Source organism: Brachyhypopomus gauderio, chromosome 20 (assembly GCF_052324685.1).
Source record: "Brachyhypopomus gauderio isolate BG-103 chromosome 20, BGAUD_0.2, whole genome shotgun sequence".
Lineage (NCBI taxonomy): Eukaryota > Metazoa > Chordata > Actinopteri > Gymnotiformes > Hypopomidae > Brachyhypopomus > Brachyhypopomus gauderio.
The window spans coordinates 7,752,576-7,770,192 of NC_135230.1; the positions used below are offsets into that span (position 1 = coordinate 7,752,576).

Genomic DNA, 17,617 nt, shown 5'->3' on the forward strand with positions numbered 1-17,617 from the left:
TTCAAATGGTGGTGGGGAGGATTTACTCTAGTACGGTATTTGTGTACTTTGTCCACGCCTACTCGTGTGTCACCACAGCCGGGGGCATTTTAATGTGTCGTATTACCCCGTACTGAGGCATTCCCGGATGCGGTTGCCTTGGCAACATCAACCTTTGACATGGAAACTGAAGCTGCTTTCTGAGAACTGTAGAAACGTTGACACAAAACAGTAAAACACAGCAGTGTGGTTGCTCCTGTAAAATAGTTTATTACTTATTAAAGAGTTTATTACTTATTTTTACAATTTGGACCAATTTTACTATATTTATTACATGGTTATCACAATTTTCTAATGAATTTCACGTCCTGAAACCCCAAATTCAGTATTTACATTAGTTCCTACATCTTAATTTATTACATCCATCATTCTTGTCCATTTCTATATGTTACAGGTAAACATACAACTGCACATGTATGTTTACACTTTGTTGCATCTTTTGTTTATACCTGCCTAACTAACTGCACATTGTAAATATTTTTTATTTCAGAGTGTTTTATATATATATACTTTTATTATTATTATTAGTATTTTTTTATTATTTTTTATTTTTTTGTAACTTTGTACTTTGTTACATCCTGTGTAGACAGCAAAAAAAAAGAATTTCATTGTACAGAGAAACCCGCTTTCTACTGTACATATGACATTAAAGCTTTGAATCTTGAATCTTGAATCTAGCTCTTTTAGTAAATGCAGAAACAGCTAACGGCACAGCTAAGGGTTTGGTGCACTGCTACCACAACACCAGCTCCACCCTTCAGGGTTTGGTGCACTGCTACCACAACACCAGCTCCACCCTTCAGGGTTTGGTGCACTGCTACCACAACACCAGCTCCACCCTTCAGGGTTTGGTGCACTGCTACCACAACACCAGCTCCACCCTTCAGGGTTTGGTGAACTGCTACCACAACACCACCTCCACTCCTCCATCTGCAGCATGGATGATTTCAGAGCAGTGCCCTCCTCCTCTATCCTGGAGATCCAGAGGTGCAGGGTTGGGTTTGGGCTCAGGCTGGACTTCTGAACACACAGCCTTGACGCACGTGTGTGTGTGTGTCTGTGTTTACCTCAGTACACAGGTGGTTTCTCCATGGGGCACCGGCCCAACTGTCCCCTGTAGTCTCTCTTTCCTGGCAGCAGGTATCTGCCTCTCTGCCTTTGACTGGTATGCAACCGCACGAACATATCACTGTGCTGTAGTCTCTCACCAGGCTTAAATGCGGTCCAGAGTCCAGAGTTTATTATTCCTGGTAGCATATTTGAGAAAACCAAAACACAGAAGTTTCACAAAATCCTGTAAGCTTGTGTGTGAGTGAATGAATGAACAAGTGTGAGTGAATGAATAAGTGAACAAATGTGAGTGAACGAATAAGTGAACAAGTGTGAGTGAACGAATAAGTCCGCAAGTGTGAGTGAACGAATAAGTCAACAAGTGTGAGTGAATGAATAAGTGAACAAATGTGAGTGAGTGAATAAGTGAACAAATGTGAGTGAACGAATAAGTCAACAAGTGTGAGTGAATGAATAAGTGAACAAATGTGAGTGAGTGAATAAAGTAAGTGTGATTGAATGAATAAGTGAACAAATGTGAGTGAATGAATAAGTGAAGAAGTGAGTGAACGAATAAGTGAACAAGTGTGAGTGAATTAATAAGTGAACAAATGTTAGTGAGTGAATAAAGTGAGTAAGTGTGAGTGAATTAATAAGTGAACAAATGTGAGTGAATAAGTGTCTTTCCTCCTGCTCTCTCTTGTCCACCTAAATGTTTCTCAAGCCTAAATGTCCGTGGAGAAACAAGCTGGCCCACAGTGATCACAACTCTCATGGTATCAAAGCTCTGATGGAGAACCATGTCTGCCCCGTCTCATTAGTGTATGAACAGTTCTGTGAGGTATAAACACTTCCCTGGACAAGAACATCTGCTAAATGTTCTAAATGTAAACACACAGAACAGCACTGGGCCTATAACCCTATAACCCCCCTTACCAGCTCTGGGGCTATAACCCTATAACCCCCCTTACCAGCTCTGGGGCTATAACCCTATAACCCCCCTTACCAGCTCTGGGGCTATAACCCTATAACCCCCCTTACCAGCTCTGGGGCTATAACCCTATAACCCTCCTTTCACTGAAAAATGTGATATATTTGATCCACAGAATATAGTGCAAATAATGTGCTATGTTCAAACAGTGGAACTGCTTGCTAAAGGTTGTGCAAGACACTAAACCCAGAAGTGTCCAGAAATGTTATCTGTGTTGGTTGTTCTGCCTTATCACTGATAAAACAGACCATAGCAGAGCTGGGAAACTAATGATCTGTGTGTCTCATGCTGAGCTTGTCCCACAGCTTTTCAAAAATGACTTCATTTTCACGTTTGTTTTGATGCTTGTGACAGGTTCCTCAGTGTTTTTATTGTTGTTTTTGAACTTTTGAAGTCAATTATATGATATCAGCCCAAAAAAGTATTTTTTGGGGACTTCTACCACGGCTCAGTTAGGTCAATCCAGAGGCGGTTTGCTGTATAAAAAATGTGTCCATTAAAAATTTGTGCAGAGGTGCTGATTGAGATCAAAGAACATTTGAAAATGTGCTTGTGTGTGTGTGCGTGTTTGTGTGCGTGTGCAGGAGTCTCTGTGTGGATGCCCTCATTGAACTCTCAGACGAGAATGCTGATTGGAAGCTGAGTTTTGATGAGTTTCTCAGCTGCCTCAGACCTGGCTTTAGCCCTCCAGAGAAGAGTAAGCTACCTACCAAATCTCAACCTGTTCAATGTCCTGTCCTGACTGCATGCACTCTACATTCCTGCCTCATTTGTTAACCAGCTAATCGACTCCATATAAGGAGCTGTCCTTGGCCCCAACCCAAAGCAGGCTGGTTCAAAAGCCTGGAGTTAGCCGAGCTCCTTAGCTCGTTCCCCCACGGCCCACGGCTGCACGCCCAACCCCGCAGTCAGAGCCCTGTCTGGAGCGCTGCATTCCCGCATGGTTCTCCAGAGCTGGCGGTAGAACCGGCAGGTCGGCAGTGCGGCTGACGTAGTTGTGGTCCTGCTCTGTGCAGAGTGCGCCCTGGAGGACGAGACGTACGAGGACGGAGCTGAGACGCAGATGAACTGCAACCGCTGCGTGTGCGCCTGCGGGAACTGGGTCTGCACCGCCGTCACCTGTGACGGTCAGTGGGAACGCGGCCGAGGCCGAGAAACAAACCCGGGCTGCCTCACGCTGCTTGTTTATACGTCCGCGCGTCTGCACTTTCCTCGCTAGGTGCGGAGAAGCTGTCCGTCCTGGAGGAGGCAGAAGGAGCAGAGGAGGAGATGACGGAGGAGGAGTGGACACGCAGAGTGGCGGAGTTGAACAAACATCAGGTCAGAACCATGTGGAGATCCTTTAGAAGGATCTTCAACCACACAGCAGGCGTAAGACCTGACATGGCTGTTTCCTCCGCTGTTGCATCAGACGTGATTTATTAACTACGCTCATAGGCAAACATACTTTATTAGAGTATTGTATCCCATGTCCTACTTTAGGAAACCGTGGAGAAGATGAAAGGAAACACCAAAGAGGTTTAAGGAAGGACGACAGCTTCTGGATCCAGCACAACGCCCCACCTTAGTCCGTAGTGCTGGATTTGTTCTGGTGGTCTTGATGGGACATTCTTTCTCCACATCGTCTTTTATTTCAATTGTGTTAATGCTCCATTGTTATTTTAATGTTTATCGTTTTATGGTTTTAATGCAGAGATTGTGATGTACATACTCTCTGTTACATTTCACATTGTTTTATAGTGGGATTTTTTGTCTGTATTTTTTATACATTGTACTGTATGTTTTAAGTGTGAGACTCAGAATGAATGGAAAGTAATGAGAAGGTTTAAATCAATGTGTGGTTGGACTGATTTGAACTGGTGGGCATCTTATATCTCATGGTGCTGATACTCATTACATAAATGCATAGTAATTAATACATGGAAAAGCAAAAACGAACACAAAACCTCTATCAAGATAACGATGTTCCTAATCTGAGAAGGTCAATGTGTACAATGTCAGACGTGTTGAGGTTTTTATAGAGTTGCTCTTTATCATGTTGACTCTTGCAGTTGCTCTCTTGCAGTCACACTCATTGATCCTTGTTATCTTGACACTAGTCAGTTTGTGAGCTCCTGCTGAAGCATTATCAGCTCACGATATTGCAGTTCGATAAACAAATTGGTACCGTGCCAACTGATCTACATTTTACCATAGCTGAGGTGTTCAGTGCAAAACGCAAAGCCTAACCTAAACTAGAGAAGCTCAGCTAAAGCTTAAAGCTTAGTCTCAGTGTTTGGTTTTGGATGAACAACCAAAAAGGAACTTGGACACCACGCTGGGTTTTCAGGAGTGTCGTTGGTCACTTTGATGACGCTCTGTTTTGCCCCAACCCATGCATGAACACACTCCACGTTGCCTGTCCGCCTCCCCAAGTACAATGGTGCTGGCACGTGTGGGATATTCAAAGCTCAGCTAAAATTAGCGGCACGGTGCCTCCAGTGAACCCACCTGGGTAGAATGTTCGGGCTAGGGCACCTAGATAAGGCCCCTGGGAAGGGCGCACGAGTGGCTACAAAGTGTGGAACAGACATGTGGGTGGGACACTTAGGTATAACATACGTTGGATGACTAAATAGGATGCTTCGAGAGTCACTTGAGTAGCTACTACCTCTGATAGTTAGAAATAACTATAACTGTGCTGGTTTCTTCTAAGCGTGTTTGGATGTATAATAGAACGGTGCTGTTGCGTGAGTGGCAAAACTATCTTGTTTACTTTTGTAGGGGCTTTCAGGTCCTCCACAGATCCTTGTGCTCGATATTAGGTCAGACCTCCTTTCAGTATAGGATACTGAGTCAGACAAAAACAAATGCTTAGTCATCAATAGACCCTAAAGGACTTGGTCAACTCCGTGTATTGACCACAAGAAGCACCAATGCTGTTGACAGGAAAGCAGTTTGACTTATCAAATTTAAACTGAGCTGCACTTCACAATAACATCACATGCAAAGCATTCAGCTGTTATTATATCCACTCGTCAAAATATTAAACCACATCAACCCAATAGCCCAAGGTAGTCACACCACCCCAAGTAATTCATGTTAGTGGTCTATGGCCACTCATTTGCACATCTATTCTATGGGATGATTATGGAGCATTTATTTTTATCATATTGTAAACATTTCCTTTAACCATTGACTTCCCCTGATTTCTTATCCTGCTGTGAGAATATATCTATCACGTGCACAGTTTCTTTTGGACTATGTGGTTTTATTTGTTGTTTTGTAATGCCCATTCTATTTGCAATAAAACATGGCTATTTTAGGGCTTCTCTAAGCTGAAGCTAATTTGGTAACTATATGAACTACGGCTGTTTTTAGCGTCCCCTATGTGTAGTACTGCAGTTCATAAATAATAAATAAATGGCAAATGGTATCTTGGAATTTTCTAGAGTCTGGCAGTGCACACATTGGATCTAGAATACACTCCATGGCTCCCACCCTAGAGGAGTCCATGCCTCATTTTTGGTCCATTCCTAACACGTGTGGTCCACCCAATCCCAGCGCTCCAACCTCCAGGTACCTGCCCTCAGTGGACCACTCCTTTAAGCCAACAAAAGAAATCAGAAAATATCTGACTTTTAGGAATATTTGCAATTACTACACTGATGTAAACACTTTGTAAACATGCAGGGCTAGTTACCTAACCTGATGCTCAAAACCTGATAGAAACTATAGTGGATTTTTGCTTGGTAGCATATCTGAAGAAAGCACAGATATAAAAAGGTTTACAAAATACTGCTTCTTTTAAAAAAAAAACATCTGGATTTTGAAGGCTAAAAAAGTGGCATTAATCTATTTAGAAGAAACACCTTGCAGGTTTACATTTTCAGTCTGCAGCCTGTATTTCACTCTATATCTGTCACCATGCATATGTTATGTTAGCCATATTCTAGCCATACGGTAAAGCTCAGATTTTGAATACAAGAGTGGCTACATGGAACATCAGAGCGTCTGGGAGAGATATTAATGCAAAACATCTGATCTGATGAACTACCTGGTGAACTATCTGGTGAACTATCTGATGAACTGCCTGAACTATCTGATTACCTGATGGAATATCTGATTACCTACCTGATGGACTATCTGATGGACTACCTGATGAACTACCTGGTGAACTATCTGATGAACTGCCTGAACTATCTGATTACCTGATGGAATATCTGATTACCTATCTGTTGGACTATCTGATGAACGTGTAGCTCAGCACACAGATCCATGCCAATGTTAGTGTGTAGTTGAAGTAATATGCAGTGAATAAAGAGACTGAATAAAGAATGAGGGAATAAAGTTACCATGAATAAGTGAATGAATAAAGTGAGAGTAATGAGTGAATAGTGAGAGTGAATAAAGAGTGATGAGTGAATACAGTGTGAGTGAAAGAGTGAGCGAGTGGGAATGGATGTAAGTGGTGGAATATAGCAAGTCACTTATAAGTGAATGAATAAAAAAGTGACTGAATTAGTGATTGTGAGTTAATGAATAAAGTGAATAAGTGACTAAATAAAGTGAGTGAGTGAATTAATAAAGTAAGTGTGAGTGAATAAGTGTCTTTCCTCCTGCTCTCTCTTGTCCACCTAAATGTTTCTCAAGCCTAAATGTCCATGGAGAAACACGCCGGCCCACAGTGATCACAACTCTCATGGTATCAAAGCTCTGATGGAGAACCATGTCTGCCCCGTCTCATTAGTGTATGAACAGTTCTGTGAGGTGTAAACACTTCCCTGGACAAGAACATCTACTAAATGCTCTAAATATAAACACAGACTGGAATCCTGGAGGAGTGGTGGAGCTGAACAAACATCAGGACAGTACTGTGTGGCTTTAGGAGGGTCTCCAACCACACAGCAATTAAACCATGACACACCTGACAACGTTGCCTCCTTTAAGTCAGGTGTGATTTATTAACTATGCTCTTAGGCAAATATGTTTTATTCATGTATCGTATCCCATGTCCTACTTTAGGAAACCGTGGAGAAGATGAAAGGAAGCGCCAAAGAGGTTTAAGGAAGGACGACAGCTTCTGGATCCAGCACAACGCTCCACCTCAGTCCGTAGTGCTGGGTTGCTCTATGTGTGAACCTCAGAATGAGTGGGACTTTATAGGAAAGTGTGGTTAGACTGATGAACTGGTGGGCATCGGTCATGTCATTCCGCTGATACAGGAATCATAAAGTCATATTATGAAGTGAAAAAACAAACAAACCCCAAACCGCTACCAAGATAACGCTGCTGCTAATCAGAGAAGGTCAGTGTGTTTTAAGATCTTTATCGGGTCACTCCTTATGGTATGTTGCACTACTGCAATTAAACTCACTGACCCTTATTAGTCCGTGTGATATACTGCAGAAGGATTATCACATTATGATATTGCAGTTCGATAATCATAGTCTGCAGGGGTTGTGGAAAAGTAATACACCAATGGGATGTCACATGCAGAACTTAAACGCACACGTCGTAAAACCTCCAAGAACACTGCTTAGCGTAAACTTCGCAGTCTACGTAGAATACGTAGATTTCCCCTGCGTTCAGTATGAAATTTAGTTGTAGCCTGAGTTATTAAATTTTCACAGTGGGTATCTCACAGCACACTTTATAGCATACTCGTGCCAATAAACACGATCATTATCAAAAACACGTGTATACATATTTTATTTTATCTGATTTCAATTTCAATCAGTAAATATACACAACTATACACATTACACAACAGCATCAACAACAATAAATAATTCGGTTCATAATTCGCATCATGAATCCAGGTCATATTTTGTAGCCATCTGCGTTTCCAGTGGTGGACGGTTACATAACGGCCTGTTGACCACTGGGAGGCTGGGTCGGACGGATGTATTTGATCTGGCTGTCAAACCACACATTCAACACAGGCTCATACATGCCATAACGTCTGGGTTTGCATTATACCTGTCATTCTGCGTTCGGTTTCTGGAAAGGTTTACTTAAAATCGCGGACAAGCAGATGTTACCAGCTTTATTTGTGTTTTTTTCCCTCAGGTAAACCACTTCGACTGTAAAACACACCTGCAGCGTGTGTGATGTTACAGTGTAACCGCATCTTCACGTTTTCTCCGTGATATTTTTGTGTTACACGCGGAGACATGGCGCATTCCCACACACTTCACGAGTGGAACCAGGTTTTAAACCTGTCGCGTTTACATTTAGACCACCTGAACCTGGACCACATTGAAGACAGGCACAAGAAAGTGGTTCAGCAACTTAACCTAACCTACAACAGCCTCACACTTTTCCCGAGGTCGGTGTGTTTGCTGCCAAACCTGGAACATCTGGACATAAGCAACAACGCGCTTACGGTCGTGTCCGACGATATAACACGACTGACACATTTAAAAACGTTCGTTGCAAAAAATAACAACTTGGATGAAACGTCGTTTCCCAAATATTTCGGGTCTATGCAAACTCTGGAGACGCTAAACTTAAGTGGGAACCGGTTCAGAGAAATACCGATGCAGTTCCTGAAGCTTGGCCGCCTGCAGTCACTGTCCCTCGGTGGGAACAGATTAAAAGGCATCCCCGCCGAAATAGGACACCTGACAAGGTAGGATGTTGTGTCTTTTTAGTCATACTCGTTTCACTCGGGGCTCTGATTCCGCCAATAACTATTTGCAAGCCCATAACGGTATAAAAAACCCATCTGACCTAAACGTACGAACTACGAACTACTAAAAGGTGTAACGCTAATTTATTCATCCTGAATAGGGAGTAAGAATCCCCCTTACGCCAATTACGGTGCTTAGTTCAGTTCGTCAGATAAAGGGCCACGTAGACGTTAGTTTATACACACGGTATCTCTTGTTATAGATTATTTAATTTGGACAAAGTTGAAGCTTTTGGGTGATAACGTTACCGAAATGAAAAATACAACAAAAACATTCTGGGGCAAAGGTTGGTCCTGTTTAGTTTTATACCCTTGCAAGTCCCGAATTTTCTTCTAATAAATCGAGATCACACATGACCGAGGCTTAAATCAATGCCAACATATTTAAGACATTTCAATACATGCTCAACAAATCAATACTTTTAGGGCACATTTAAGACATTACAATGTTCACCAGATCAACACTTTTAAGACGTTGCAGTACTGCCCCCCAAACACCCCCCCACAGCTCCCAAACAGGTCGTGTGAGCAACATAATGACAGCCAGTCCCTTCACGTATCAACACTGAATCATTTTGACCAGACTGCCCGTCACAGTCATGCATAGAAAGAAAATGTTGTAATTTATTTACAAAAAAAATAAATAAATCAGACAATCAGAATATTAAAAAAAGATTAAAAAGTCCACCAAAATCCTAATCCAAACGCAGTGAAACCAAACTAGCCCGAAGTGAGGGAAAAGCAGTGGAAATACTGTAGCCAGGGAGCTGGAGTTAGACCCCACAAACGATCATGTGACTTGTTATTAATTATTTAATTATAATTAATAATAAATAATTAATTATTAATTATTTCCTGATGGTGCTGTACTCTGCTCCCCCCCCCCTTTCCCATCATGCTTTGCTGCTTGGTGCAGGCTGGAGATGCTGTATCTGGGCGGGAACATGATCTCCTCCATCCCACCTGAGATGGCCAACCTGCGACGCCTGAGGTGTCTGGTGCTGTGTGATAACTGTATCCAGAGCATCCCGCCCCAGCTCAGCAGGTGACGCCCCTGTGCCGGAAACTGTGATGCCCCGCATGAATGAGATCAGATCATTAATCACGATCATGTTTGGGTCATGTTTGCCATAGTATCCCACTTCCATTCATGTGGTTGGCAAGTTTTTGTTTAATGGGATTCCAATATTTACACGATGGCTCTGTGTGTCACTACTGTGATTGAACCTCCCTGCCATTTTGTACATCCATTGATTAATATCTGCTTTGCTTATTTATTTGCTTTCTCTCCTTCAGGCTGCATTCCTTGTTGTCTCTCAGTCTCCATAACAACCTCCTGAAATTCCTCCCTCGAGAAATCCTCAGCCTGGTCCACCTGCAGGAGCTCAGTCTCCGCGGCAACCCCCTGGTGGTGCGCTTTGTCAAGGACATGACCTACGACCCGCCGTCGCTGCTCGAGCTGGCGGCTCGGACCGTCAAGTCCCCGAACCTTCCGTACCTGCCGGGTGACCTCCCGGCCGACCTGCGTCGTTACCTGGACACGGCCAGCAAGTGCCCCAATCCCAAATGCGCAGGTCAGAGAGTCAACACAGTGAGCGGGAACTTATATAAAGACAAAACAAATATTCGGACTTGGCGGCCTTTCTGGATAACGACAGGGCTCCCCAAGCTCTAGTTTGTCTTGTGTCATTGTTTGTAGGGTGTGGATTCATTGTTGACCTTTGCGACTGTGGGGAGACGCGTAAAATAGTAGCTAGGGAGAAGCTAGCTTTACGCAAAACACGCTGTTGCTCACCGTTAGCGCTTCTGAATTTTCCCTGAGGTATCCCACCCTTCAGCTCTGAGTCTCACCGTCTGTCCCCTCAGCCCGTGTCTCTGTTCGTGTCTCCCCTCTTCCAGGTGTGTACTTCGACTCGTGCGTGCGTCACATCAAGTTCGTGGACTTCTGCGGCAAGTTCCGGCTGCCCCTCATGCACTACCTCTGCTCCCCAGAATGCACCTCTCCCTGCACCTCCGACCCGCAGAGCGACGGTGAGGCGGAGGGCGAGAGTAGCGTGCCGGCATCCAGGCTGCAGAAGGTGCTACTGGGATAGGCCCCATCCTGGGTCAGCTCTGCCATCGTCTGGAGGAACGCTGGTCTGGGACTCCACACTGAAACCATGACCATCTGCGAGTGCTCTCTCAAACTCTGACCAGAGAGTTTGTTAAGCAAGAGTTTGCTGTACTCTTTCATTAGGATAGAGTGTGATAGGTCTCTGAACAAAAAATTCTTTAACACTGTTGTCTTACAGTTCAGTACGCTGAGAAACAGCAAAAAAAATCCACCGGAACTACGTATAGATTCCAGGTGTTGATTTACGGCTAATTCTGTTTTGTCCACCTTAGATCCAAAACAGGGCTATACACAGCTGATAGTTACTCTTTAACCATCTCCTTCTGTTCAATTTTTGTCTTTTGCTGCAAACAAAACCATGTGCAAGGGTCACAGACTCTGTTGACTTACTTTGCAAACAGCCAACCTGTGATATAATCTTTTTAAAGATGAAAAAAGAGGAAGCTTTGTGCTCCACAGCCTTGCGCTCCTCGTGGAGGTGCTGTAACTGCTAGCCTGGGTGCTGGGGTCTCACCGGCTCGCCAGTCGGTAGGCCTACACTAAGAAAGGTGTTTGTGTAGATCATCGTTCATTACGATTGTGTTCACTCCAGCACAATGTCCAGCTGAACGTGATGTCACGGTCGTTTCACGTTTCACGACATGACGGATTTGGCACTGCTGATTTTACATTCGCACACAGACATTACAGTGGAAAGAGAGAGTGCACAGATCTGGCCTGATTGTATCGACACTGAACGTTTTTCCTGAGAATACACTGTATGTTTGACTTTTTTGAGATTTGCATAACAATGCTATATTCATCAGATCTGCCCTGCTTGTAATGTGGAGGAAAATGACACAGCAAAACTAATAATAAAACTTCATCATCTGGGTCTCAGTTAATTTGTTGTGTGCGCCTCAGTTTTACATGCCATATAAGACCACACTATTACACTTATTACCATATAATTTTATTAGCTTATGTAATTTTAAACTTTAATAGTTATAGACATGACACCTAGGGTTGTGAAGAGTTGGGTAACATTAAGCCCTGTGATGACTCGTTTTGCTCTTGTTACAAATGTTTATAACCAGAATCATATCTTAGATAAACATGTTGAGAAAACACACCATAGTGATTGAATTAAGTTAACTTGGTCATTATCTATCGATTCCACTCTTTTGCTTTATTGATTTATTGTTAGCTATTGCAACCTGGTTGATTCAGTGAAACATGCCATGAAATATGTATCAGTATGTCACTGCATGTTTTCATATTATCATTGCCATATTAATTGCCACCAGTTATTTGTGATTTATTTGCATCACTGCTAATAATACATATTTTGAATATGCTAAACTATGCATTTCATTTCAGTGCTTTGGAAATATGAAGACGTCTTGACCTGATTCGACACTAGGTGGCGGTATATGCGATGTGTTTGACTACCAAGTCCAAAATTGCTCTAGGCATACTATATCTACGGTCATGCCTGTTGCTACTAATGCTAATGTTATGCGTTTATCCAGTTTAGTGAACTATTAGGGTTATAACACTAACGAAGCTCTCATGTATGTGCAAATAATCGAGGGGCAGGTAAATAGTCGAGTGACTTGGCTAGTTAGACAGTTGTTAGTGAGTTAGCTACCTTAGCCTTTTGCATTGTGGTGTGTGTGCCTACCTAGCTGTGCTTGACACGATTAAGCTGTGCTTGACGTGGATTAACGGGATATTGTGGTGATGTTGTCTTCAGTGATGTAGAGTAGATATTTATGGATGAATGTGTAATGGACACTGATAAAGGTGATGTTGAGGAAGAGACCCCCTCCCTACTCTGGGGAATGGACCCTGTCTTTTCAGCCTTTGCCAGGCTGTACGTTAAAGACATTCTGCAAATGAGAGAATCCAGACAAGTTCCAGGTACAGTACAAACAAACGTGAACTTTGGGATTTAATCTGAGCTCATTAGCGTCCTATTAAACGTGTAGCACATATTCATTTGCATATTCATATTCATTTGTAATCACTTCAGTGTTTGCATGTTTGTTCAGGTAGGTGTCCAGCGTAAACATTTCCCAGAATGTCACCCCTAGCCAGAAACATGAAACCTTGAATCTCTTTCTCTGGTGGGTGAAGGGAAACGTAATTATTGAAACACCAACAGTGCTGCAGGATTTAGTACAATGCCAGACCTTTATAATAGAACCTTCCACCTGCATATCCTGGAGAATAGCTGGACTCCTTAAATATGTGTTTGTGTGTAACCTGGTTTCTCACCTACGGCTATTTTTCCTCGATTACCTGCAGGAATCTATTTCTATAAGACCCACCCAGTGTTCCAGGTGGACGTGTTGGGCACTGTTGTATACAGACGGGAGAGAGAGGACTTTTACTGTTATGGAGGTAAGCCCGGGTCATGTCTTTATCAGCCAGCAGTCTTATAGCAGGGCTCTCAAGTTTTGGATTCATGCCAGAGTGTGAGAGTTGTTGACGGGGGGGGGGGGGGGGGGGGGGTGGGGGGGGGGGTGGCGAACGTCAGTTGTTGAGCGGGGGGGGGGGGGTTGTATACGTTGTATATCGCGATCGATCGCCAGTGGAGGGCGACATAGATATGGATCGGAGGTAAACAAACTAGATTTATTTATTTTTTCTCGCTGTGTGAAATCGGAGGTGTGGCGTGTGAAGACGGTCAAATGCGTGTGTCACACGCTCAATGCGTGAGACTTGAGAGCCCTGCTCATAGGAACTGAGAATTTTTGAAAACTAGCGAGAATCCATTGAAACTGGTGCAGTGTTTCTGACTCTGTGGCACTCCACTGGGCTAATGTGAAAATTTACCCCAAACCAGCCAAATTGCATTTATTCCATCAGATGTGATCATTGTGGGTGCTTTGTGTTCTGTTCATTAACGGTTGTGCTGAACGTCCAGTGGATGACGGTACTGGAGTTATCAACTGTCTGTGCTGGAAAAATGAGAAGTGGAGAGATCATGGAGACTCTGTTAAGGGTAAGCATAAAAAACACGTAATAGTGTTTATACCACTAAACCACCTTTAATCGACTGTGAACAACCAGAACCGATAGAGGAGTGACTCTGGTATTAATTCACGTTTGGCAGTAATCGATTTTAACTCCCAAATTAGCAAAGTGACTGCTTGATTTAAATATGGGCTAAGTTGGTCCTTCAGGCTTTATTGGTTTTGGGCAACTCAACAGATTATATTTGGTACAGGTCTAGACATCAGTGATGTTGTTCAGCTATCTTTAGCTTATATTTCTGTTAATCTTCGTATTGCAATGGCAAGCATTCATGGTTGGCAACGTACGTTACTCTGGTGCATCAAACCACCGTGATACCGTTGTGGACGCAGGTAAAGGACCGAGCGGAGTCTTTGACGTGGAGGAGAAGCTGAGGAAGCTGCTGGAAACCCAGAGGAGCATCTGTGCGCTGGAGATTGGAGATGTTCTCAGAGTACGCGGAACCGTGAAGACCTCGCGCCAGCAGAGGGAAATCATGGCCTCCTGTTTTTGTAAGTTACTCGGGATCCGTGTGGCTGACTCGTTTCACAGGATGCACCTACCCCACTAACGTCCAACTGAGATTTCCCCATTGTCACTGGAGTTTAGTACGGGACCAGACTTGGTCCTTGGTGGGGAAACGGCACATAGATTAGGTCTAGTTCAGGAATGTCTATAGCATTGTTTTTTTTTTTTTACTCTCAAAGCTAACCTGTTGCATTTGTGAGCGCAATATGTGAAATATCCAGTGTGTGTGCAGTGTGTGTGTGCAGAAAGTCTGCTCAGCAGTCTTGGTGGTGGATGTACAGGTACTTGTTTAGAGAAACCCGTATTGTGTGTTGAAATGGTTAGGGCAAGAAAGTCTAATCGGAGCATTCCGATGGCTTGTGTCCTTGTCCATCTGGACTGGTTCTTGGATATCTCTGTCCTCTAACAAATCAAATCTTTATTAGTCACAATAGCACAAAGGTTTACGGCACCATTTCCTCATTACTTGCACCCTCAGGTTGGGCTCTGACATAACAGAGTGATGAGTGCATGTCTGCTCTGTGTCTTCATCTGCATAGATAAAGTGAGGGACCCAGTGATGGCCGCCCAGATATCCCGCATGCTGGAGATGCCAAAGCTCTATCGGGACTGCTACGACAGGACGTCCTCTGTCCCGCCCCACCAGCCCGGCTCAAACAATCCTGCTCAGTGAGTCATGTAGGGAGACGTCACGCCGACTACACAGGTCATCGTGCGGTCGACCTTTCTAGTACTGGCTGCATGAGGTCATGATATGCAAATGAGGTTTATGACAAATCACAGTTGAGGTTTTCTGTTGTCACGCTGTGAGGATCACCGCCAATCTCAGACGTCCCCAGTAAATATTGTGTGTTTTAATGAATAACTGTATTCATCCAATAAAATGTTAAGTGAACGATGCTCAGTTTTAATACATTACAAGAGTTATGGAAATAATTAGTAACATAATTACAGTTTAATATTTTGTTCAAATCCTGCAGTCCTATGAGTTGCCTGGTTAATTGAAACAAACAACATTTGTGCTCTCACACATGAGAACCCTTTCAGTGAGAACGAGGCTATTTGGCTACCTTAATCTCTAGACTAATATACTGTGCAGCGAGGGACATGCTAGCACAACGCTTCTGTAGTTGGTTTAATGTGCTCATTTGTATGTTCTCCACCCACAAAGGGCTGGCGGGCCGTCCGATTTCCAGTTGCTCCTGGGCCAGGCAGTTCGCATCTTGAAGGAGTTCCTCAGAGAGAAGGAGGTGGCCAGGTTTCGGCCCTACGACGTGGAGTACCTCCTGCACCCGCTGGTCCAGCGCCCTGCCGTGACCTCGTCAGCAGGACAGGTGGAGCGCACGACCTCATCCGGCCCCAGCGGCTCCGCTTTTAGCACCTACATATTGATGAAAACAGGAAGTGGGCGAAACACAGATTACAACTCTGGTCAGGCCAGATAGAGATGTCATTTAAAACCTGCTGGATTTTAGCACGTCTGCTGCAGGGACTCTGGTGCAACAGACGTACTAATGAAGTGACGAAGGTGAGAGTGGCGGCGTATCAGACGCTAAAAATAGTTCCACTCTGCAGATGCAGTAATTAATCTAGTCAAAATAAAAGCCTCTTGAGCAATTCCAGGTGCTCCATATGATGCAAATCCACCAATGCTGAAAGGTATTCAAAAAGCACGTCGTCTTTTGAAAGATCTCCATTTCTTTACTTGTGTGTGTGGCCCGCTGTAAGCGGACAGTTTGCAACGATCAAATTCAGAATTGCGAATCAAATTGGTGAATAAACTCTAATGAACTGAGTCGGTTAATCGTGTGCTCTGGGTTTGGTTCTAGGAGTCGGGTGCTGCTGGACTGCCCTTTGCCACGCAGGTCTGGAACCTTCTCAAGGAGTCGCTGAAGCTTCTCCAGGACGAGGGGGAGATATTCCGTAAAGTGTTGTCCCCAGATGAGGTTTACAATGTATGCACGACCCCCCAGCACAATGTCTTCATGCTATTGTTGTTCACCTCTTAAATGCCAAGGAACCATGGGTGGTTCCAGACTAATTCAGTTACTGCAATTTATAGTATTTACTAAACGATATGCCATAAGGTTAATTAGTATATTAGCAGTATTATATAATTTGATTTTACGTGACTTATTGTCCTGCTCCTATATGTTCACTGTAGGTAACCGAACAGGACAAAGACCTGCTTGCTGCCATCATAGACATCTTACGAGAAGACTCCAAAAGGGAGAAATGTCAGTTTCGTTCCCCTGCTTACTGAATGTGTGAGAGAGAGAAACTGTGACGGAGCTGAGTAGTGACCCTTGGGGGAACCCTGGATAGTTTCAGTTCTTGACTCCAATCACAAAGCGGTTTGCTTGTCATACGGACATATTATTGAGCTAGTAGTAAGGAAATAACCAAGCTTGTGCAGTCCTGGCGACCTTAAGGTCCAGGACGGTAGGATGCTAGAATAAAGCAATAATCTGAACCAGTGTGTGACGTGGTGGCGGTTCGATGTTAAGGCCGCCGTTTCCGTCATGCCGATCGTTGCTTCCCGTGTATTTGCAGATGCAGAGAAGGGCTGCCATGTCCTGCACATCCTGTCCAGCACGAGACAACGCTACAGCCGGAACCTAAGCAGGGCGGCCCTGCAGGTCGCACTCAAATTCTTGGAGTGCAACAGTGACATCATCAGCACAATGGACTCGCATTACACCGTCCTGTAATGGGACGTTGTGGGACGCCCACTCTTGGATGTCCAGAGACCCGTCTCCGCGAGGACAACTCGGCTGCGAAGGTTTTTTCCTTGAGTACACAGAACGATAAAGTGACATGAAAAACCCTTAAAGCATCTGACCAAAGTTCTGACTCTGCAGTATTGAGCATCCTGTCCACTTTTTGGGCTATTTAAATTCAGCAGTCACTCATGTTAGTTTTTTATAGTAGATTGTTGTGTACATGTCACACCATCCGGTTGTGCTATGCAGAATTCAGATGGACCATAACTTACTAACATACCACTATGTCTTTTGAACACTTTAAAGCCAATTTTCATAAACACACATCTGGCAAGCCTTTAAGGTACTCTAATTTAATGCAAGTTTATTCTAAGCTGTTCAAGGAAAACCTGTTCTTTGCCATTTACAAAAAAGTGTTAGAATTATCGAGCATTTTTATCTTTCTACTGCTTTGTTAAGTTGGCAAGGTCTATGGAATAAAGCATTATGTGAAGCTGGAA

The 17,617-nt window shown here is 43.7% G+C and overlaps 3 protein-coding genes across 4 annotated transcripts in view; all 3 read left to right on the plus strand.

Annotated features, from left to right (window-relative positions):
- The window catches only part of fstl1a (follistatin-like 1a), a 17,490-nt gene extending 11,995 nt beyond the window's left edge, over positions 1–5,495 (plus strand). The window contains exons 8-11 of the mRNA XM_076982966.1: positions 2,665–2,777; positions 3,097–3,207; positions 3,300–3,400; positions 3,563–5,495. Coding sequence (XP_076839081.1) covers positions 2,665–2,777; positions 3,097–3,207; positions 3,300–3,400; positions 3,563–3,604 — 367 coding nt within the window. The 3' untranslated portion in view covers positions 3,605–5,495. The remainder of the gene's footprint in view (positions 1–2,664; positions 2,778–3,096; positions 3,208–3,299; positions 3,401–3,562) is intronic.
- A 2,438-nt stretch (positions 5,496–7,933) lies between these two features.
- lrrc58a (leucine rich repeat containing 58a) lies at positions 7,934–11,734 on the plus strand. 2 transcript variants are annotated; one of them, XM_076982895.1, is made up of 4 exons: positions 7,934–8,693; positions 9,670–9,798; positions 10,050–10,327; positions 10,746–11,734. In XM_076982895.1, exons 1-4 carry the CDS (start codon positions 8,236–8,238, stop codon positions 10,844–10,846), a joined length of 966 nt encoding a protein of 321 aa, XP_076839010.1. In that variant the 5' UTR covers positions 7,934–8,235; the 3' UTR covers positions 10,847–11,734. The 2 variants fall into 2 exon arrangements, with proteins under 2 accessions (XP_076839010.1, XP_076839007.1); XM_076982892.1 differs by having other exon boundaries at positions 7,941–8,693; positions 10,653–11,734.
- A 569-nt stretch (positions 11,735–12,303) lies between these two features.
- On the plus strand, positions 12,304–17,610 carry stn1 (STN1 subunit of CST complex). Its single transcript, XM_076982909.1, has 9 exons — positions 12,304–12,768; positions 13,156–13,251; positions 13,778–13,855; positions 14,220–14,378; positions 14,934–15,063; positions 15,566–15,728; positions 16,224–16,349; positions 16,559–16,631; positions 16,948–17,610. The coding sequence occupies exons 1-9, from the start codon at positions 12,621–12,623 to the stop codon at positions 17,103–17,105; spliced, it is 1,131 nt and encodes a 376-aa protein (XP_076839024.1). The 5' UTR covers positions 12,304–12,620; the 3' UTR covers positions 17,106–17,610.
- The last annotated feature ends 7 nt before the right edge of the window (positions 17,611–17,617 follow it).

Excerpts from the sequence above, each read along its gene's own strand:
- lrrc58a (XM_076982892.1), top strand. The coding sequence starts at position 8,236 with ATGGCGCATTCCCACACACTTCACGAGTGGAACCAGGTTTTAAACCTG. Across the intron at positions 8,694-9,669 it reads GAAATAGGACACCTGACAAG|GCTGGAGATGCTGTATCTGG; the intron begins GTAGGATGTTGT and ends TGCTTGGTGCAG. Across the intron at positions 10,328-10,652 it reads CCCCAATCCCAAATGCGCAG|GTGTGTACTTCGACTCGTGC; the intron begins GTCAGAGAGTCA and ends CCCCTCTTCCAG.
- stn1 (XM_076982909.1), top strand. The coding sequence starts at position 12,621 with ATGGATGAATGTGTAATGGACACTGATAAAGGTGATGTTGAGGAAGAG. Across the intron at positions 15,729-16,223 it reads TGACCTCGTCAGCAGGACAG|GAGTCGGGTGCTGCTGGACT; the intron begins GTGGAGCGCACG and ends GTTTGGTTCTAG. Across the intron at positions 16,632-16,947 it reads AGACTCCAAAAGGGAGAAAT|ATGCAGAGAAGGGCTGCCAT; the intron begins GTCAGTTTCGTT and ends GTGTATTTGCAG.